This window comes from Battus philenor, unplaced genomic scaffold (genome assembly GCF_028537555.1).
Source record: "Battus philenor isolate CCGP_79_NKW_IND1 unplaced genomic scaffold, ilBatPhil1.0.hap1 SCAF_1, whole genome shotgun sequence".
NCBI classification, from domain to species: domain Eukaryota; kingdom Metazoa; phylum Arthropoda; class Insecta; order Lepidoptera; family Papilionidae; genus Battus; species Battus philenor.
Window position 1 is genome coordinate 6017661 of NW_027181661.1, and position 24212 is coordinate 6041872.

General features: G+C 33.6%; 1 protein-coding gene across 2 annotated transcripts in view; it reads right to left on the reverse strand.

Moving 5' to 3' along the window:
* Positions 1-6374: 6374 nt before the first annotated feature.
* Hk (Hyperkinetic) overlaps positions 6375-24212 on the reverse strand; it is a 34099-nt gene continuing 16261 nt past the window's right edge. For both annotated transcript variants that reach the window (XM_068769476.1, XM_068769396.1), the window contains exons 7-19: positions 16089-16162; positions 12550-12783; positions 11776-11869; positions 9945-10072; positions 9790-9869; positions 9409-9541; positions 8627-8763; positions 8451-8547; positions 8255-8370; positions 8007-8143; positions 7129-7294; positions 6833-6899; positions 6375-6756 (exon numbers count right to left, since the gene is read on the reverse strand). In XM_068769476.1, coding sequence (XP_068625577.1) covers positions 7180-7294; positions 8007-8143; positions 8255-8370; positions 8451-8547; positions 8627-8763; positions 9409-9541; positions 9790-9869; positions 9945-10072; positions 11776-11869; positions 12550-12783; positions 16089-16162 — 1345 coding nt within the window. In that variant the 3' untranslated portion in view covers positions 6375-6756; positions 6833-6899; positions 7129-7179. The remainder of the gene's footprint in view (positions 6757-6832; positions 6900-7128; positions 7295-8006; positions 8144-8254; positions 8371-8450; positions 8548-8626; positions 8764-9408; positions 9542-9789; positions 9870-9944; positions 10073-11775; positions 11870-12549; positions 12784-16088; positions 16163-24212) is intronic.

Here is a 24212-nt window from a genome sequence, read left to right on the forward strand (position 1 = left end):
TTAGTCCTATTAGAACAAAAAAGTACATTGAATCATCAATGCTAATAAGTCAACAAGGATAGACAGAAGAATTCCATATGCTTTACTTGATTTCTTCATAGAGGTCAGTAAAATAGCATCAATACAAAGAACAGAATGCCGAATGAGCACGAAGCTTGATCGACACTCTAGATGTTAACTGTCACATAACAAATCAGAAACCGTTCAGCAGAAGTTACTTTTGAAGAAGTTGATATTCATTAGTCAATTTAGCGTGCTCAGGTGTAGCCAAAGTTTAGTACACACCAAGAGTTGAGAGGAAAAGTTATAAATTCCTCGTTGACAATAATGATTCAATTGCAATCTTCTCTTGGTTTTGCTAAACCTTTATAAAGCGAGCGGGTCAAGTAATTAGCGAAACCCTAAGATTTCAAGTAGAACATCACCAACGATTTTCGTAATTTGGGTTTGTATTTTTGGACTGCTGAGTAGTCGCTATTCGTTTTAATTTTGTGATATAATTTCGACAATTTTTTTTTAATTTTTGACCGGTTTAAATGCGAATTTAGATTCCAATCAAAATAACCATCCGCCTAAATATAACAATTTTGGAAGACTTAATTCTTGCGTGAATTTCAAACAACTCTTACACTACATCGGAACACGCTTCAAACTTTTGGCCGAAACGGAACCGGTAAAAAATCCTAGCGACTACAATCGAAACCTAGCGAACTGTGAACGATCCTAATCACACGCGGGCTATGCTCTATCATTTATACCTATTTTTATGGTGCAATAATAGCATAACTTAGCCTATATGAGGTTTTAAGGCGCTGTACTTATGAACTACTTATTACTCTTCTACCAAGCAATCAGCCCCGATGTTAGGGTTGGGAGATGAATCGATAACGATTAACCGATCGATGCCTTAAGATGTTAACAACTATATCGAAAGTTCTTCCACGATAGTTGTAAGAAATGGGTAGTGTTCCATTTCTTACAACTATCGTGGAAGAACTTTCGAGCTTATAATTTTTAAATAATTTTTTTTTAATATTTATGTATTGCTTTAAGTTTTGACTCGTTGTTCGACGAAATTAAATTGGTAGAACGGTAATTACTCTAAATTTCGTTGGTTAATAATTGAAGCCATGCAAGACATTTCGACGGCAAAGGCTTGTTGTGCCGCAACCCCTATCAAGACTGATTTAGATGCTTATCTTAGCAAAGCTATAAAGTAATAAGACACTTAGTTATATTATCCCTATAATCTAATCTTTAAAATATTAATATTAACAATTCTAAACTATTTTTTTTGTGTTTTAATTTTTTTTAAATTTTTTTTGTATTTCCACTTTTTAACTTTTTTTTTCTTTTTGGATTATTTACTTTTTAAATTTGGTTTTTTCTTTTTTATTTTTTTTGATTTTTTTTAATTTTTAATTTTTTATGAATTTTTTTATTTTACATTTCTACTTTTTTTCCTTTTTCATTTTATTTTACTTAAAAATTATACTATATAATTATACCTTAATTCATAGTTAAAAAATATTTCTTATGAATAATCTGCAATTGATAACGGCATTAGAACTCTATAAACTTTTAAAACGTTTAACGGTCTTAAAACTACCCGTTTATTGCGATTCTACGGTAGACGCCGGAAACCGGCGCCGCGTCTGTGGTTTAGCGAATGTACAGGCGCTACATAGGACGCGACGCCAATCGACGTGCCGCAAGCATAACCTATTCTTATTCTAGGTTAAAACATCGTACTATAACGCTTGTTGTAACATAGGCAAACTGCGACGCCATTTCAATTATACATGTTCCTAACCTAAGTAAACTACGAAACACTGCGGAACTAATCTCAGAGGTTTAAAAACTAAAGAATTAGCTAACTTAAAATACAAAAATAAGATAATTGAGCAAACTTATAAATAATAGGCGAACATAGTGCTTAATATTTAAATAAATATAAAATGACAACGACTAAACATAATGAACGGAGTAAAATATACAAATCGCATGCATCACGGCCTATTGTTTCTGATAAATGCAGCCTGTTTTGATCGAAAGAACTATATGCCTGCGAATCCGCATAAACAATTAAATAAGACCAAAGTTAAATTTTGAAATAATAGTCAATGTCATTACTTAAAAAATAAATGAGTATAAAAATTATTGAATTAAAAAGGATCAGCTAATTGGTAATTATAACGGTCCTCGCCGATCTGGAAACCTCATAAGATCTTGATACTCACGTAAGCTGTGATTAGCAACCGGGTCGAAAGCACTCATCATAATACCAATTACCCTAAACTAGCTAAACAAAATCAAAGGTACATTTAAGGGCACTTTAAATCTCATTTGATGCACAACTTTATTTTCCCGAAAGAGTAATAAATGCAACGCTCCTAAGGATATAAAATCATTGTTAACGAGCAAGCAATAACGTAACGGTACGAATGTGATGTTTCTTAAGATTGTGATAGTGCGCCGAGGTGAAAGCCTCGGTTCTTATGGAATTACTTTCAGAGCCATTATCCGTCCAACAAGAGGATAGGTTGTAGTTCACCTTGTGTATGTTACCAGACGTTATAGCTTGCTCCTCCACAACAAAATACATTTAGAAGAGAAGAATTACTGAGTAAGCCCCGATGTCATAAGAAGATTAGAAGCTGATAAATTGAGCAAATAATATTTATACCTACCAAACCACATTATCTAACTAATACTAACTTAATCCTATATCAATGCTCCAGTTCTTAGCCTAAGCGAGGTCCTGAGACCGACGTTGAATCAAAGAAGCGATTCCGATGAGGTGTTCTAATCTATAAATAATCTTAATATCACTAGATTGCTATATCGAATTCACCATTAAAATATACTCTAGCCTAGTGAGATCGTGTGCCTAACCCTACAATCTACGGTTCCGATCCTGAGGTATTTCGAGTGTTAATCTTTACGAGAGTATTAATATAATTAATTTGTATACCGTTATTTTCGGTGTCACCACGACGTATCGATGGTACTTACTCTAGGAGAGGTTGTGCGGTCGATCTTTAATATCTACACTTTACTCATTCTAGGAAACTAAAAACTCTTATCTAACGTTTATTTAATGAAGGCTGTTACATATGAAATTATAAAGAGATATGGAAATGCACTAAAAACTGAAAGGGAGGGACCGTCGGGTTGGCTAGACGCAACCGATGCGTCTACTTTAGGCTGACCCGCGTGGTACGGTGTTAGATCTTATTAGGACACCAGCTGTTTTCGATTTCTTTATTCTAATGGTAATCCGACGGTGATGGAATACTATACTAAACGATAACGCAATCACAGAATTGAACTACTTACCTAAATTATTAAACGATAAAATAAATGCTAAATGAAGCGGGTATTAATCCTGCTTTCATTGTTTTATGGGTAGGCCACGCGCCGACCAATACAGTCAGTGGCAGCAGTAAGTTTAGGAGAAAACTAATTTATTTTATTATTGCCGATCGAAATTAATGTGAAACTACATAATTAGTATCAGTAAAAAACTATCTTATCTTATTCACTAATCGATTACATTGCTACGATTTGGGAACCGGTAGACATAGGAATAGAGAAAATAGCAAACGATTTTATAAACCAAGTCTAATAAGTTAGGCCCGAAAGTGATTGAAATTTTTTTTAGAAAATTATTTTAAAAACTCAAAAAATCGGAATTAAATATATTGCAATATTTACAAAGCTTAAAAAAATTTACAACTATATACTGCATGGCAATACAAACTGATAAGAAATTAACTAAAGGAACTCTCCGTATTATATTCAATTACATTTAAAACTAAAACTAAAATAAATAAAACGGTATTGTTTTTGGGAACTTTTGGAGGATTATAGAAGTATTTCGTACGGTCTTCCAGTTAGATGTTCAATAATATCAAGTATCGCAAGGCCTTACTAGATCTGATTTAGAAACTCACAGAACAGTTGGTCTTGGTGGAAGATGTTATACGTTCGATTCCTGAGAACTGAGTTTCTTCAGAAAATTAAGACCGAGGTAATAGATGAAACGTATTCGAATACTCTTCTGTATCTATTATGAAATAAAATAAATTAAAATCAAAATTAAATAACGAAGCGGAGAATTTGATTAAACGTGAAGAAGAAGTGGGATTTGGGAAGGTGGGCTAAACCTTTTCATTCGCGGTTTATTGCTCACCCTAAATAATAGGCACTAAGGCACCATAGGCGTTAGGCACCTTCAGCAGCCGTAGCCCACCACAATCGTATGGCAAACTAATTTCATAACAACGATATATTGAATAATCTGTACTTAGAATATGTACACCGAGGATATAGGGACTAAGTAAACTTAAATACAAAGACTATCTGTTATGGTAACTAAAGGTTACAAGAAAACCTAACGAGAATTATCAGATACAAAACGTTCGATGTCGAACTTTAACTTATAAAACTATAACTTAGAAAGGTAACTAATAATAATAATTAGTCTAAAAGAGAATTTATTTAACTGTAAACTTTATGTAATCTCAATTTGAAAAATAATCTCTGCGGATTAAACGATAAAAAAATTGTGAACCATGAAATTAGGTAAAGAAATAATTAAATAAATTGATAAATAGTAATCAGAATTTTCTAATCTTACTTTGCTACGATTATAGACATCAAGAAATTTTTTTGTATTTTTTATTTTTTTTTAATTTTTTTTTTATTTTTTTAATAATTTTTTTCACACCTATGCTACTACTTATTATATAATATCAGTATCAAACCGACTGTTTCTAGGACCGATAAATACAATTTATAACTATGTTATTGCTAATTGGCCTAATAACTGCGATTAGGATTAAATGACTTACACGAAAAGCCGAAGTTAAAAGCAAATATGTATGAGAATAATCAAAATTTAGAAATATAAAAACGGACTCACGCTTTCCTGGATGTGACACGAAATTACGTCTAAGTTTGGTTTTCCTAGCGTTAAATAGTTCGTACAATGGTTAAGAAAAAAAAAGGTGAATAAGTAAGGCCCGGGCATTATGCGTCTATGTGCAACTGAAGTGAGATGTTACGATAGTTAATATGAGACCTTTACAAATAGACTTTCATTTATATTTCTCCGGTTTATCACGAGACTAATAGAGACATCGGCATAATTATTAGAGCACAAAGGTTTTAGTTTTCTATATGATATTTGCCGTCACCACCAGGCGAATACTGCTGTGTTGTTATTTCAAAAGCAACCCTGATTTAATAATTAAGTTTGCTGACACCATATACCCGAAATGCGTTATCTTAATTTTTTATTTCCGAAAATTGATCCAAAAGCTGACCTGAAACCTGAATTTCCATAATTTTCCAATAACAAGTGAAAATGCATCACAGATCTATAATAATTTGCTTTGAGCTACCGACGGCCGGCCGTCCTTCACGCAATGAAAAAATCCTATCTAATTAATGTTGCCTTTACAAGGACTGCCATACATCGACTACGCCGAGTATTTCTCTTCAAGGTCTTATTACTTTTCTCCCGATCGTTCTAACATTAATTATGAGTAAATTCGGTTAAATTTATGATGTTATTTAGATATCGTGAATATCGTGCAACTGAAATTTGATCATCAGAGGTTTTTTTTGTTCAAAACTTTTTGTTTCACTTTCTGTAAGTTAAGAAACTCGGATACTCAAGATCCTAGTACGTTATCGCTTTTTGCGAACAAAACCTGATGAATAGCAGTTCTCAGTACAAGCAGTACCTACTTCGGTTGTGCTGATTTTCTCCTTCAATTGTCGCCATTCGAATACTATCTACATAGAGTACATAAATAAAACTTTTTACTTTTATGTCCAGATATCCGTGTCGGGCGACGTAACTCCGTCCACCTTATTTATCTGCTATTACATAATTTACCTCAAGATATCGCCAGTCTTATTCTGCTACACATGTATAGACTTACATAGATTGAATTTCAGAAATCTAATTACTTATCAATGTTCTACCACCTATTTCTACTAAATACACCAATATTCGAAACATTAAATTTTAAAGTTGAGTTACACATGCAACATGTAATGTTTAGACCCATTGAGACGGTTGGAGAGGATATTTGTTAGATAATTTTGAACAAAGGAAGTAAATGACACCATATCAGAAAGTGTATAAATGTGTGTGAATTAATTTAGAAAACCAAGTTAGTGAGTATCGTTATAAGGTTGATTATAGATAAAATTTCTTTTAGCCTAATCATTATTTAATGTGTAAATAAAATAAAAATTTCCCAGATAGACCTTGACAAGTAACTCTATTTTTATTTAAAGTGGTTGTCTCTTTTGATGGTTATGTATTAATATAATATAAATAAATATATTCAATATTTGTTTTTACAGGGAAACTTACAAAGCGTCTTGGAAATTATTGATGAGTTTACATTAGATGTTGCATAGGTCACGTTAAAATTACATATTTACATCGGAACGGAGTTACGGTATGGTCAATATTTACGCAGATGAAAGGATGTCCAGGCATAAAAGTTAAGAAATAGTCGCCTTAGATGTCGGCGGGAGAAGCTAGATCGAGTCTGGAACGCCTGCGATCTCTAGCGATGGATAACTGGCCAGAGGAGGACCGTTGTAGAGAGGACGAGCGGGGACGAGACGTTTCCGATTTAGATTTCTTTACTTTGCTGCCACCAGTTGCCGGTTGTTTCCCTTTTAATGTCGAAACTGACACCACCACGTCAATTGATACACCGTCTTGTTCTAATGGGGAAGCACGTGATAATTACTATATATTATCTTACGGTGTACTACTAAGTTACTTAAACTTAACACTTACCAGTTCGTTTGATGACTTCGCCCGCGTTGTTCAAAAAGAATTTAGGTTTGTTGTCTTTAAGCGATTCCTGTGAAAATTTTATGACTTTTTTATTCTATTTTTTCATAATCATATCAAATACTGAACCGAAATAATGAAGATGAGGAAGATATTTTATAAAATATTGTTAATATAAATACTGCCAGTATTTATATTAACTACATTTTATAGCGACAGAAATTTCGTACCATCAATTAAACATCGTTTTATTTTGACATGAAATAAAAAAATAAAGGAACAAATTATTTAACAATGACCTTTGATTTACTAGATTTGGAAGCAGAGTCAGTGCTTCCGCGCCACCACGGTCACTGAATCTCACAGAAGGCCCGCCCGGACTCCTTGGCGGGTGTAGACGCTTCTCCTTCGACGGTCACCTCTCCTTCTGGTTTAGGCGAACCGCTTCCAGAAGCCGTGGCACCTCTGTTATAGTAAACACAAACACGATTTATACTTACCTATACTTTTAAATAATTCACTTTAATATTCTCAAAGTATATCTACGGGAATTGAACATATACTGTCGTAACTCCGTCATATAAAACAACAATTATATCTGTTTATTATTATACATATTTTCATCTAATTGTAGCGTAATCGTGTTTGTAAACTATGCCTTGTATTAAATTGGACCAAAAGTTTAATATCCCTTTCCCGTAGGTAATACAAATTGTTAGTAGTATTTATTACTAACATTATAAATTCCTGAACACCATGGTTTCGCACAGTAAATAATTTTGAGTTTTAACCTAATAATGATAAAGAGCTTCAGTTAATGCTCAATAATACAAAGATATTAATTAAAACACAACTACTTATTTGTGGAAAATCGAATAAGGAGATATAAGTATGGGATTTATAGTCAGTTGAATGAATAAATTTAGAGAATTCATTAAAATTAATAGACAGTAAAAATCGTTAGACATTAGTGGTGCAACAAAACGAAATCGTATCAACCTTTACAGAATATGTATTCTATCGGATAAAAATAAGTTTATATTGTTATACTTTGAATTATAACTAGAAAATAAAAATGGAGATAAAGCTTTGAATACAAAATATTCAAATTCTGTCTTTCAATTTTATAAAAACAGTGTATTACGAATTGTATTATATTGTTGAGAATGTTACTTACGTCATATCGAGGCGGACTGTGTTGCTGTTTTGTTGGTTACGCATGGCGAGGGTGGAAACCATGGGGGGACGCTGAGGCTTGTTTGCAAGCAATCTTTCGATTTCTGTCATTGCTGACGGTGTCAGTTGCGGCACGATCTATACAGGTGAAATAGAGCTAAATAATACTATCTCATATTAGTCATAATATCAAAAAAAATAGTACAAGATTTTGATAAAAATGGCAGTACTTGAAAATAGAATGATTACCTGTAAAGCATGAATGTTTTCTTTGAACTGCTCTACACTAGTGGCTCCCAGAAGTAGACAATTTACGGATTCGTTCTTGAGACACCAGGCGACAGCCAACTGACTCATCGAACAGTCTAGTAGAAAGTAAAATATATTAAATTTATTACAAAAAGAAAGGAGCAATGCAATAAAAAATATGAAATTGAACACATACTCATGGTGTTGGCAAGATTTGATAAATCGCGGAGCTTGTCACCGTACGTACGAGGTTCTTCGCCAGTCACTTGATCCTTGCTGGCTGTGATCGGTATCTTTAACCAAAAAAATAAGTGTTTAACTTGAATTGTAATATAATCATAAGTAAAATATTGCACAATATTGTATAATTACCTCAGGTACCGCAAGGTCTTCTTCGCACCAGCTGAACGTGCTGTATTTTCTGTTGAATCGTGACTTTGCGAATAAACCTGTGATTTCCTCGCGACCGAGTCCTTTTCCGGTGGTTATAGCTGACCATACCATCATACCTAAATAAATATATTGGTGAAACAAAATAGAAAATAACAAATAATCAATAGATATTAACAGACTAAAGCCTAGAAGAGGTCTTAACGTTTAGCTAAATTTAGAAGCCTAACATTTGACAGTTATTTCTAGAGTAATCATTTTGATTATTGACTTTATTAACGTCTGAATATCGAACATCATCATCATTTCAACCATGGGGCATCCACTGCTGGAGATAGGCTTCTCCATAGACCCATATTCCTATAGATTCGGTTGAAAGCAGCCTACATTCTTATCGATAAGTATTTTCATCACCTAAAGATCCTAGTTACAAATATTTATAAGTAGCAGTTGACATTTTGAAGTCGCTTAAAACAAGAATCGGGCCTTTAGGTTCTGGAATGGAGACCACTGGCAAATGCAGCTTAGTACACCACTGAAGTTGACTGACGAACTTGCTAAAGTCATCAGAAGACGCTAAAAGTATCCAGCTTTTAACTATTCCAGAATCTCATGGAAACAGTCTAGCGATTTTTTATTTTACTAATAAAATAAGAGACTGGCAGTCGTGATTTTTTTAACATTTTTAGCGCCATAAACTATCATAGGACTTCCTTAAAGTATCAATATTTAATAAGATAAACCATTGTAAATTTTATACATACCAACACCAATCTTGTGATAGAGCTCGGGCATGTAAAGTTCGGGTTTCTCTCTACAGAACATGTGGTATTCGGTCTGCTCTACGATGGGAGTGATGCAATTAAATTGTCTGCAGTTGGTGTAAGCGTCCATAATCTGTAGGAATACATTCTAATTGGTGTTAATATTTGCAAAAATCAATAATACCGTTAGGAATCTAGTATTAAGTTTCGCGGCGGCAAGTAAAGAAATGTCACATAACATGTATAATGTGAAATGAGATAAATCGCTGAGCAGGTATAATGTGTAGTGTTACATGATAGTTGTGAGATAAATGTCGACATAATACGCAATCTAAAACATCGCAGTTGGCGACGCTCAGCTCGAAAGATGTTATGTATTACCTCAGATGGTGACCACCGCGCCGTTCCCCAGTACATTACCCACCCCTGGTTAATCACGAAGTTCATGGCTCGAACTAGCTCTGCAATAATACACATTATATTTTTGTAGATCTTGAATAAATCTTAAATAGATTCTATGAACATCGAACTTGTACCTTCCATAGGACAGACAGGGTCCACTTTGTGCAACAAAACCACATCAATATATTCAACCTGGAGACGGGCCAGCGACGCTTTGACACTCTCGATGATGTGCTTCCGAGATAGGCCGCGCTCATCCGATCTGTTACGTGGAATAAAATTGAATATGGTGCCAAGAGTGAGGGGGTAAACTAGCAACAAGCGTAACATCAATAAGCGTAGGGAAATGCTCGCAGCAGAATTTTAATTAATTTTCATTGTTGTTATTTAATTATATGACAAATTATAGAATAGTTTTTAGAAAAAAGAAATGTAAGACATTTGAATAAATTAATTCCAATTACGAAATATTTTTATATTCTGTTCAATTAGTTTTTTTTTTAATTTTTATAATTGTTTGAAGCATGAAGCAACTGTAATATCTTAAACTTTTGATTGTTTTAATTTTACTATTGTTTATGTTAATTAAAAGTAATTTATGCTTATGAGTCTTCTTGCAACAATTTCTAGAATTGCTAAACACAAGAAACTTGTCAAAAATATGACTCTTTTGTTGTTATATTATGTAACATATTGTAAAATGTAACAAAACGTAATATAGGCATAATTTTGATAAAAAAAATTTAGACTGCTGCGAGCGATAGGAGTGTGGTGTTGTTAAAGCTGTTGGTCAAAGCAAGATGAAAGCGTGTTCTAGCCTTGTTACCGACCGAGTCGGTTTTGACCCGTGTGAGCTACGGAAATGTAATGAAATTATTAATAATATTACTAATGACAGTGGTTAATATGCATATTACGTTATCAATTTTTATAATATTTTAAAAACTTTCTACAAACGATATATAGATGTATCGATACTGTGGATTCTTTTCAAAATTATATATATTTAAATCTAGATTGTATCTAGTTTCTAATAAAACGAACCAAATTTTTTTTCGTCGTTCCAGCTCATAGACGCCCACTACAAGGCATATGACTCCCCTAGAGATATTTATATGGGGATAGACCATAATTGTACGCTTAGAAAGCGGGTTAATAATCGCAGTGTGGTATTATGGAAACTTTTTTGTGAACAGTGGCGAATAATACATAATTAAGGCACAAAGTATGAATTCTTTAAGATAGTATCATTTCTCTACCGCTGGGCTATCACTGTTCACAAGTTTTGTTTAATATGTATTAAAAAAGGAGTTGCTAAACCACATATTTTTCTTTAAAAATTTAAAACGAATAGAATCCAAAGTATCTTAAAAACTTCTAATACCTAACTATGCTTGCTATTTTTTTACTTATAACATAATTACTTTCAATATGTTATATATTAAAACATAGTACATATTTTTTTTAATTAAACTATATCTCAAATGCGATTCTATAAATTTCTATACTGTTTTAAGCAAGCGAAACTTGTGTAACAGAAAAGCAAAATTATTAATTTTACGTGACACGAATGGTGTTTCAAACAGCAATCTTATTAGTGAAATTAACACAGGGACAATGAAAACTAATACATCACAACATTAATATTTGACATATTTTTAAAAATAAACTTGATTTAATATGTAATAATTAAGTTTTTTTATGTGGCAACACTTTGTATACTGTACTGACAGTGTCTAAATACACTAACTGTTTTATTATCGGAAAGTCAAAAATTTTACTTGCAATATTTAATATATTTCTAATGTTATTTGGAAATGGAATTAAAAGAGATAATATAAATTTTATTAAGCATATATATTTACTACTATAAATTGATATGTGGTACTTTGTATAATTTACGAGTATTTATATACTAATATAAATTGAAAGTACTTTGTATAATATACAGTTAGCGGTACTTACTTGGTGCTCCAGTATATTTTGGTGGTTATTATGATACTGGTCCTCCTTACATTCCGCTTCTTGAGAACTCTTCCTAATTCTGCTTCGCCTTTAGCTACAAAAATTTCTAACGATATTCTTGATATTCTAAATTTATCTAAATCAAAGTTTTTTTAAGCGCTGCCAATTAATTTATATTTATTTAATTTAAATCTTAATATTTTTTTAATTATTATGAATTTGTATTAATTAGTAAGAAGCTCATACACAAATATTTCAGAGGTTTGTGATCAATTCACGCTTTTCACGAATTAGTTACATTCTCTTAGTATGTTGTATGTGAATTATGTTTTTTCGTTAAAACTTTCGATCTAGTTTGCTGATACAGTGTATCTTCAATTTTTTTTATTTACAAGAACTGTATATATTTATAAGCAGAAATTTATAGATAAGAAAATTTAAATTATACATATACCCTAATTTTGCGGTCTTTGGAATATGTAATAAATTAGGAAAAAAGTTACTCCATATTTTATATGGAAATTTGAGAAGATTTTTTTCAGTTTATTAACTTTTAACTAAATATATAAGTGCCAATTTTTTGGATGACCGTTTGCAACCACGTAGGTTATTGAGACTTTGGTTTTAAAAAGTGCGTAAAATTTGTCTCGATATTGTCTAAATAATTGTGAAGAGACCGCAACATGTGGAAATAATTGGAATCTAACAAATTTAGGGATGGCAGTCTACTTTTAGATATGCGATTATCTATCTTAGTAAGAAAACAATACGTACCGCAATGCGCCTCAGACAGGTCAAACAAGTTGATGCCATTCTCAAGAGCTGTCATGATGATATCCTCGGCGGAGTCCTCATTGATGGTGGTCCACATTCCGAGCCCAATGTTGGGCACGCGGAGGCCAGATTTGCCAAGATTCCTGTAGCGCAGCCCTGGTGTTACTACCGAGGGCATGCTGGTGTGGTTTCCCATATACGTCGACATGTGTTTGGATAAGGTTATTTCCCCGGCTGTAGCAATGGACAGTTACGGTAATTGTAAATAATATCAAAATTAAAAAAAATATTTTTAATACATAAGCTTATAAGATAAATTAAATTAATAATTATATATTTAATAAGCTTATTATTTTATATAATTAATAAATATAGATAAATTAATTTAATAAGCTTATAACTTATAAGATAAATTATATTATGCAATCAATTCGCGTTAGAAATGGAGTGAATTACCACTGTCTGTTGGCCAACCAATAATATCTTTTGCATTTTGCGCGTAACTAGGGCTACGGACAATGATAATTTAGTTTATATTTAACACGAATAAACTGTTAATTAGGGTAGTATCTGAACAACGTAGTAAACTTTATAAAAATATTCTAAAATGCGTTTAAATTTTCCCTGTTTTTTATTGAGTTGATGTAATTTATTGTAAGCGTAGATTATTGCTCAGACTACCAAATGGTTGTGATAAATCACATGTATTAACTAAAATTCAATGCGTTTTATAACACGATAAGCAGAGAGCATATTGTTTAAATTATTTCAATGCCATAGTTTATGATAATTTGTGAGTATGCACAAAATAGATACCGAAATATCTTCTCGTCCAATATCCCTCAGTGCCTTAAGATGAAATTCTACGACCATTGTGTGTTACCAGAAATGACTCGGCACTGGACAGGGTCTCATATTTCGGGCTTTATAGAGAAGGTAGAGAAGCACACAGTCGATCAACGAGCTACCGAGAAAGTTATACTCAGAGCAGAAACGAAGAGATGCGTAGATGAATGAAAGTAATGGATGCAGCCCAGCGAATGTGTAAGGGGCAGTGATCAGGCCACACAGCGTCCAGAAAAGATGACCATTTGGGCCTTAAGGTTTTGGCGTGCGGATCACGAACCGGACTTCAACTGGATGCATGACGAAGATGTTCATTATGATCTCATTTAACTTAATGAACCATATTAGAAAATAACAATCTTTATTTATTTACAGAGATAAGAAATAACTCATGTTATTTATATATCTTTATTAACATACGAGGAAGTACATTCTAAACTTCTTTATAAATAGTATTAAAAATAGCAAGAATAATTTCTCATGTCCCTAATATTGAACTAATCCCTAAAATTAAAGCAGAAAATGCCTTAACAATGTCATGTTATATTAGGGGGACCAGAAAGTAATGTCGCTTTCTTAAGTTCACACGACTACATTTTTAACACGTTTTTTGCTAATCAACAATAAATTCACCTTCGCTATCAACAACCTTATTCCATCTAGTATACAAATTTTCATTGCCGGAGCGTTAAAAATCAATCGGTTTTTCTGTAAAATATGTCGACAGAAACGACATTACTGTAAAGTAACTATTTCGTTTATATTAACGAAGAAACATAACTTTTGTTTCGAAGGTGTTGAGAAATATCTTATAGCTTTTGATACCTCTTGATTCGATCTTCTTATCTTTAATATACCAGATCAGATGAATTATTAGGTTCCAAATAATTCAAAATTAATATTCCTCAGAAGTTTGAGCGTCGTATTCAAAAGTATAATTTGCTTAAAGAGCTCAAAACAGTCTTTAGTTTGCTATCACAAAATATGTTCCAATTTTTCTCAGATGTTCCGATATAATCTTATCATATTTTTACTCTTCATTTATTAGTAAGAAGTTTATGTGAGAAACAAACTTTTCAGGTTTGTGATCAATTGATTCTCTTTATGAGTAGGTTCCACTTCCTTAGTATGAAATTTAAGTGTGTGGATTATGCTTCCTCGTTCAAACGTTCAGTCAAAGTTGCCATAGGTTTTTAGGTTCCTGATAGAGTCTATCTTTAAGATTTTATCTTCTTTTTTTCACAATAACCGTATTTATTTATAAATATATATTGTTAGATGCATAAAAAATTGGCAAAATTATGTATAGATTCATTGTGAATATCAGTCGCTGAAATTCGTCGGCGTCGGAATTATCTTATCGTATTTTTATTGTTTATTCTTTAGTTATGCTTACGTGAGACGTAAGTACAATACGTGACAGAGTATTGAAATCAATCTATTTTCATTTCGTTTAAATTAATTTGGAGATGATATCATTGTCGTAGCTTCTTCGTTTTTAGCTTTTTTTTTAACGAGGACCTTCTTTTAGATCATAAATAGTTTCTAGTTTTGTGATGGCATTCATATTCATTGTTTCAACTTCGTGTCTTCATTTTCTTTACATTAACTGCATATTTGCAAACTCCGACTTATAAAATACAAAACTATTCACATAACTAGATAAACACTTTTTACTGCATAATAATCACTGAAAATAGCGAATTAAATAGCGTAATTTCATTCCAATCGTTATATTTGTTTATGCCAAAATCACGATGAAAATAATTAATTACGAAAAGAATAAACATACTTAAAGTTTTTTTTTTAAGAAATATTCATATCGGTTATGAAAATTTATTAATAAAAGGAATTGTTCAATTAAAAAACCGAGCAAAAGGCTTAACTAAACTTATTCTGCAATTAACACCAGCGGAGAAAGAAACGAATTTTTACCCGTTTCAAAAAAAGTGTTAATAGTCTTGAAAACTAACTAAAAAGTTAAAATATATTCATTTGAGTTAAAGAAAATAAAAAAATTAAAGTTTTATGACTGCGCGTTTCACATATTCATCTTTCATAGAAACTAGTTTAAAAAAATGGTTAATTGTTTTGAAAACTAATTATTTAATGATGGATATATTTCATATATTCAATGAAAGAAAATAAAAAAAAAACTTGAATTCCATGATTGCGCAAGCGCAAGTTGTTTCATATGTTCATGTTTCATATTTAAGCAACCGTCTTAATAAAGTGTTAATAGTATTGAAAATTAATTATTTAATTTAAATATATTTATTTGAATTAAAGAAGATTTAAAAAATATATTATAGTTACATAAATGTGCACGCGCAGTAGTTTCATATGTTTGTTCATGATTAATATTTTTGAAATAAAAAAACTATTAATAGTTTTGAAAACTAATTATTTAATTTAAATATTTTTGTTTGAATTAAACAAAATAAAAGAAGATGTTAAAGTTTTATTATTGCGCACGCGGAGGTTGTTTCGTGATTGCGCACGCGCAGTTTTCAATTTTTCAATTCATTGACTGCGCAACTCTCCCATAAAGCGTTCGTTTTCATGGCTATATTGTTTTTTAACCTGTTTTCAATAAACATCTTTAATTTATTTATCTGGTGGGCAAGGAATAGTTTTGACGATTGTAAAAAATTTAAAAATTTGTAAAAAAATTTAAAATAGTATTTACGTACCTTGATCTAACATCTGCTGTGAATTGGCACTAAAATCGTCCATACAATCCAATGACGCTATAGGGGCGCGGCATCTGTATAACAATCAAGAACATGTGTCGTTAAACAATTTAATTCTTGTAGAATGACGTTTATTCTGTAATCTTCTACAAATTAATAACTATGTTTTCAATTTAATCTTTTTATTAGGTCAAAAATTGACAACCATATCATTTTTCTTTGTACTTTCTTTAGATGTTGTTAGGTCTTGTTAATCTGAAATACATAGAGACATAAGACTTTTTCAGCTTCGTTTAGACATCTCAGGGCATGGTACCCAAGAAAAAAAATTTCTTTGCTCCGAGATTTCGTGTTAAATTTTAGTGTTTCTTTTCTTTAAAAAATAATAAACGAAATCTAGTTACATTTATTTGAAATCCAATCCAAGTTATTATATATTTAATGAATATCCGAAACAACAGTTTCACGTGTTTGTAATGCCTGTAATAATTGAATTTAATATCTGTGATTGCTGACAATATATTTTATTTGTATTTGATTTTTTAAAATATTTGATTATTAAGAATATATTTACTTTGTTTAGTCACTACGTTTTTTCAAGTTAGGACAATTAAGGATTTAGGTAAACTTCTGTTTATGCAAATCTTGAAATAATATATCCTATCAGTTCTCCAATTTATTAGAAACTAAAAAAAATATTAAAATTAAATAAGTTTGTTGAGATTGCTATGATTATTGAAAGTTGTTCCAATGCATGTTCTATCATTCAATTCGCCATGTTATTTCCATATGTCAGCCATGATAATAAGATGGCGGTTCCCGCGCATGCGCTTTGCACGTAATCTATAACAAGAAACTGAGGCTACTCTTAACCGTACGGCTGCGCGAATTCCTGTATCGATCAGCAAAACAAAGTACGTACGGTAAAAATTATAGAGCATGCGCAAAACTATTGCGCCACGCCCAAGGCTAACGAAATTTTTTAATCCATAGATTTGCCAACCATCTTATGTAATCAAACCATATAAAAGCATTTTACCGTTTGAGTTTAATTGAAGAAGAAGAAAAAAATTTTAATAATGTTCACAAAGTATATTGATTGCCATGACTAGATTCTGAATAATTTAGTTAGAATTGTTGGTTATTTTATGTGCCTGTCTTCTTACTTGTTGGAGCGTGACAACAGAACGTCTACATTCACTACTAAAGTTAAGATTTCTAAGTTTGTATAATCTATTTCTATTTTTCAAAGTCTATCTAATTTGTCTAAATGTTATATCTATCATATAAATTGTTATGTGATGTGCTAATGTAACTAACTCACTAGCAAAACATTCATTATTGTAGTCTTCAATTACTCTGTATTGTTTTTGAATAGCTAATTGCGTGTAATACTAATGCAATAATGGAAATACAGCGTTGTATTCAATTGATGGTACTTCATTTCATAACAATGACTTGTTGCACCTAAGCATTATTAAAAGCAGGATGGTTTTTCTTCGCTGTCCGCCATTTTATCAAGATCGATACTGATCTCAAGATGGTGGAATGACAGATGTCAGCCATCTTGTTATGATCACAGTACCGGATTCAAGATGGCCGACCTCAACCAATCCGCCATTTTGTTATGACATCTATAACAAGATGGCCGACACCCAATAGTCAGCCATTTTGTACTAACCGTTGTACCGATTACAAAATGGCGGATCGACCTGGATCATCGATTTTGTTTTACTGATGCGCAGGTCCAGCCAACGCTTTGATATCGACACAAAGGCACGATATTATTTGATCATTGGTAAAATGTCTATGAAATCGATAATTTCTGCGTTATAGTTAACTAAAGTAAAATTTTGGCTAATATATTTTAAAAACAAGTAAAACAAATAAACTAGTTTCACAAACTGACAAAAAATCGCAAACGTAACTACACGATTAGGCAAAGAAACAAGTTAAAAGCTTGCTAGTAAAACGAGGATGAAGGAAACAGGTATGAGGCAGAGTGGTAAAGCGATAGTGTGAGACATGGGGCACTTGAGGGTTACCATACCTTAGCTCTTGACGTCGGCACCGAGCTGCATGAGGCAAGCCAAGCGATCGGAACTATACTTGCATCTTTAGCTGTTGTGAAGTATCAAAGAACCATGTAACATAAATTACATACGTCGATGGCACTTGACAATCTGCAGAGATACAGGGCCGTGGTTGCTACTCTCATGCGTCGATCGCGGTGCGCGATGCAGCAAAGTGCTCAGCTGTACTTGTCGCCGGGAGAAGACATACGGACAAAGGACCGAAGTTTCAAACTTGTCATTCATCATCGGAACCTCCACCACCAGATCGCCACTTTTGTTGCTCAACATTATGCGCATCGATATTTTGATCCGCACTGTTGCCGGATGTCTTCTCCCTAGACGGCCGTCGTTAAAGGTCGAGTTACCGATATATGGTGGGCATTGGATTGGAGTCGACGCTGACGCTGTCGGGCAGGCCCAGCGGCGTACGCGGAGTATGAGGAGTGCATCGTCCAACGGAGGACTCGCTCCGAGACATCTGCACGCCCACGCCCTCCCTGCTCCCGTCCTTGCCCTGCATCTCGCTGCGTCTCATTCCGCTCCTACGCTTAGTAATAGCATCTTATCTCCTTACGAACATTTTTTCTGTAATAAAACGATCACACGTCTCCGCACGCGCACGAACCCCATGGGAAAGGACATTGCAGGTTCAGTTTCGAAACACTCAAGGACAGTAGGTAGACATAGAAAAGCATGCATGCCCTAACGCTAACACCTATTCAGCTAAGACTGTGATTCACACCGGGAAAACATCTAAGCACTGATTACTAAACGCGGAAAGATCGAGGAGAATTGCTAACGTTTATAACGCGGCCAAAGACTCACCGAGGTCGAGGCGGGCGACTACGTACTCAACATTGGTGCGGAGCGGAGCACTGGCGGACCCTGACTGCGACGCGGCTAGCGCGATTCCGGCCCACGTAGCTTAGCGAACAAAGGGTTGCGCGCGCCGCCTACCACCCCTCTCACCTTGTGCCTCCACTTCCTCCCTCACCACCCTTTCACCCTGAACTACCTCACTCACTCTTCGTCTTTCACAGTTGGCCGCCCTCATTATCCACCTCAGATTTGACCTATTTTAAGCTCAATCCCTAGATGCTCCATCCTCATCCTACCTTAAATATTGATTAAATCAATTTTGTGCAATATGGCGGTGTCACCGCTTCTGCCTCCTACCTCACATCTTAATCCGTAGCCCACCACCTGAAAATCAATGGTGCAGCGTGGGAGGCTGCGTCCGGGCGGAGAGGTCATAGTCTAAAGGGCATCACGTAGCATTTTAAATGTTTAATGCCACGCCCTTCAGAATTAATATTATGCAAAAAAAACATCTCCAGGATTTTGAAGACTTTTTTATATTCCTACGTCATTTATTAAGGTTGATCAAAATAATGATACAATAATACTAGTACATTAATTGTATTTGTAAATTTAAAACGTATCATTGTCATTTTTATGTCTCACAGGGAGGTGATAGACGTGGGGTTTAGTGACGTCACTTGAGAGTCGTGAGTGTAGACATTACCCGGGCCAACTTGTTGCACGAAGAACACCATTGACTTAGTGCTCTGCTTATTGTTACGGCTCTTTTATATTAGTAGGGTATTCGGATTTTAAAAAAAATCGATGTCAAGCCGCTTACGTTTGGCCTCGAAAACGATGACATAGTAAGGCATATCTCATTTTAAATTTATACTACAAAGGGTTTTATTTCGTTCGTACGACTCGAATAACTCCTACAAGTATGCGTGGGCGAAAGTTCAACTGTGATTCAACAATCAGACTATGTATTGATATTAAATTAGAGAAAACATCTCCTGTAAAATCACATATCGTCAAGTGTGTTTTTAAATACACAGTAAGATTAATTAATTCAATCATTTAACTTGGTCGATAAAAGTAATCAAGTATAAAGTAGATTTATTTTCTATCAATTATTGTAAATTTAATATTGTTTGTGCATATTGAAAGGATGCACAACAAATTATTTTAAAAACGGAAGAAAAGCTATTTAGCTAGTCGATCGTTTTGGAAAACTTGAACAGGTACTAATAGTATAAAAATAAAAATATTGTGTTGTTAAAAATGCTTTAAGACTTAAACCATATGGAAGTAATCAACTCTTTTTATAAATATAAGCAAAACTCTCGTGGCATATAAACGAGAAACGTAACATAAAAATATTTAAAAAAACGTCAAATCGGTCTTAAAAACTTTTCACCGATTTGACGTTAAGTCAAAAGACACTAAGAATATCAAAATCAAGATCTTTTTTATGTTGAGTGATTTTGGGGCCTACTGTCATCGTGTCATGTCATTTTTGACAACAGTTTTGATGTTATGTAATTTATAGGGGGATCAGAATCTAAGGTCATTTTTGTCGACATACTTTACAAAAAAACTGATTGATTTTTACCACTCCGGTATGGAAAATTTGCATACTAGATGGCAAAAGGTTGATAATAACGAAAGTGAATATATTGTTGATTAGAGATGTAAACTTTTTAAAATTTAACTCAAGAAAGTGACATTACTTTCAGGTCCCACCTAATACATTTCGTACGTAACCCAAGACTAGAAGAATCTATAAGTATACAATTCAAAACCATAAACAATACGTAAACATGAAATAGTTATTAAATTTACATGTAGAAGTTTTAAAAATATTTTTAAGGTTATTCGTTGTGCATCTTTACGCAGTCATACATGACCTGATAACATTTCATCATCGGATATTGTTAATGTCTGCGTTAGATGCCATTTATACTTCCATCTAAATAAAATCAAATGAACTGAAGTGGATCTCATGGCGATTTATGGGAGTTATCGGGGAGAAACCAAACTTCAAAGGAAAAGATTCGAATTTCCACGTGCCATACGAAGTTCAATTCATATTTTATGAAAATCCCTATAGAGATTGTAGGTAGGCATCCTACGCTGCAGTTATCAGTCCCTAGTCTCCAAAATATTAGGACGCCATCAGCTATCTGTTCTACGCGTTATGTGGCCTATCCTTTACCATCTGTATCAAAATTGCTTGCTAACGTTCAGCTACGGATCTCCCCCATTTCTGTTTTCATCATATAAAGAAATCGGGAGCATGGTTCTATCCATGGATCGTCGAGAGACTGTGAGCTAGTCAAAGATGTTCAGAGTGAGAGACCACGTTTTAGGACTGTATATTATATCTTTAAATTACGTAAATATTACCATACATTTAATAAGTCGACCGCTGGTCTATTCTGACAAAAATCTACATTATTAAATTAGTTCATATACCAATATTATTACATTGAGGCATTACTCATTTACAAACGAAATATCCAAATGAAAATCTTAAACGGTTTTTCATTTTTTCAGTAAAGTTGGTCTATTAAAATAGTAGCTCTGTGGGCGTTTAACAAAGGCAACGTTAAGCAAAAGCCACCTACGCGGATGTTCGGGCTCCGGGCATCCCAGCCCGATCGATGAAGCTGATTACGTGACCATACCTGTTGTACATGCGCGGTAGCTAGGTTCTAGAATAGTCTATAGCGCATGCAGTAGTAGATAATTCTACGTAGATCTTTTCATATTTCACAAGTCCCCCTTCTCCCCCGCCCAGTAGAAGGTGGCGTCATGGGGTGTTGAGGCACGCCCGCTGTGTATCTCTATTATTGTATATTCTATAGGTCACATTGAGGTAGGGTATAGACTTTATCACGTTCGCCACTGAAAATTTATGATATCTAAGGGATACGAGCGGAGATAAAATACGAAGTTAGACATGTTGTATAACTATGAAATAGTGGTTGTTATTTTTTTTCCTTCTTATTAGTAAATAAGCGTATTGGTAAATAAACATAATAGATAATTTTAGCTTTAAATGTCGCATGTAATCAACTTTCAATCGGATAAAAACATGCACCATGATGTGAATAATCACAAGAAGTTAAAAGTCGTGTAAAGAGCACAATTATTACAAACATTATCATTGCAGACGTAAGTCGTAGACTGCGGAACATAGGCTTCCTCCTTAAATTTTCAATAAGAGTGGTTGGAAGCAACCTGCATTGTCTTTCGATATGTCCACCTTAGTACACAAGTATAATATAGTGTGGCAATAATAAATTTTACATAATTCAAAATATTGTTCACGTTTAGGATTTGAACCTTTAAATATGGCAGCTGACAATGAAATTTAACTTACGAATGTGCGCAATAAATCAGAATAGAGTAGAACTCTAGTTAGTAAATACTAATGATCGTATTATTACCGAAACAGAGGTCTTCACACGGATGTCTTTAAACTCAGTCAGACGACGGAGCAACCGCCTAAGCGAACTAAGAGCTTGTCGGCTGCCAAATACAAACTGCGGCTCCTATGAAGCCCTTGACTTAAATATGATCAAAAGGTCAAGGCTAAACGCCTTCACTGCTTTACCTTCTCAAGCCATTGAGGTAAAAACCTTTTGGTATAAGTAAATAATATACTTTTACTGCGATTTGTAGAACTAGTACACTATTAGTGAATATTATAGTTTCCATTGATCTCTAGCTGAAGAGGTACTTGGCTTCAGTCGCTTCGCAACTTTGGCCCATTTGAACTAATGTACTACGGGATCAGTAGCCCGCCTAATGCGTGAGCGTAATGACTATGTGGTTAAGTCCAGACGTCCAATACGTTCGTTTACGTTTATGGTCTGTGACTGCACGACTGTCCCGCGGGGTGAGTGGTCGTCTTCACTAGTCTTGCAAACGGGCTGTATAGTATGTGATCGCGTGGTCAGGATCAACCGTTAGCGGTAGCTTGCTGGATGGCCTGCTCAGCGAAAGGTATAAATTAGATAGTACCCACCGCATCCGGGTGTAGTTTAGGCTACATCCCGTCATTGAAATTGAAAAGTGAGTATGCCCAACACTTCCCGTACCGTATTGGGATAATATGACTGCCAGCTTATCTAGCGTTCCGAGCGAGGATTGAATCATTAGTGCATTCTTGGTGACGTACGGGAAGCGAATGAGCCTTACAACTTCATTAACTGATTGGAGGTTCAGATACTGCATTCGCACACAAGGCACTCACCTTAAAGACGGTATAGCTTGCCCCACCTGTGACGGTGACGGTGGAGGCAAGAGCTACCGAAAATAGGTCCCTGAACTCTATATTGTACTCATTGGAATATTCTAACGGTAAGGTTAGGTTAGGTTAGCTTCAAGGACAGAATAATCAACAAGTTAGAAATAGGAAGAAAGTGGGTTCTCATAATAAGCAATTGAGTCAAAATCAGATTTAGGTAAAATAAAATCATATATATTCTTCATATTATTATAAGTTTCAAAATATAATAATCATTATCGGTGTAAACAAAAATCGTTTACTTAAATTTTTGTATATTTATTGTTTTTAAAAATGACAGCATTCAAATATTTATTTCTAGTATGTATATGCCATCAGGAATGATACATTTACTGGCAGAAGGTCAAGTATCCAGGTATAACATATAAAAGAAGAATTTAAATTTAAGATAACAGTAGTATATATATAAGTTGATATACACATATACATAAATAATCATATTTAGAAACGTATTTCTGATTTTTTGCTTATGCTTATTATGCTTATGCCTACGTGAGATAATTGAGTAATTATTGTTATCATTATATACAGTTTTAAAAATTAAGCTATCTATTAAGTTATATTGTCGGCAGGCAAAAATAATTCTTTGAGGAATAATTGAGGTAATTTTTATCTTGTTAAAGTTAATCAACGATTAATAGATCGTGTTTTGAATTTCGTAGTACACTACTCAAAACGAACAGCTGACGAACCGTCAATAAAATACTCCAAATAAAGAGTTTTAGATTCACAACGTCGGAGTTTTGTATGATTCAATATAAAACGATTAACATTCAGTATAAAAATATATAGCTTCGGTTTAAATTAAGTTCTCAAATGGCGGTAACTTTATGTTTGTTATATGATTTTTTTATTATGCGTATAGGTAAAACGTTACCACAAAAATTACTTTCACCGTCATTCTTGTATTTATTCGAAACATACGTATTA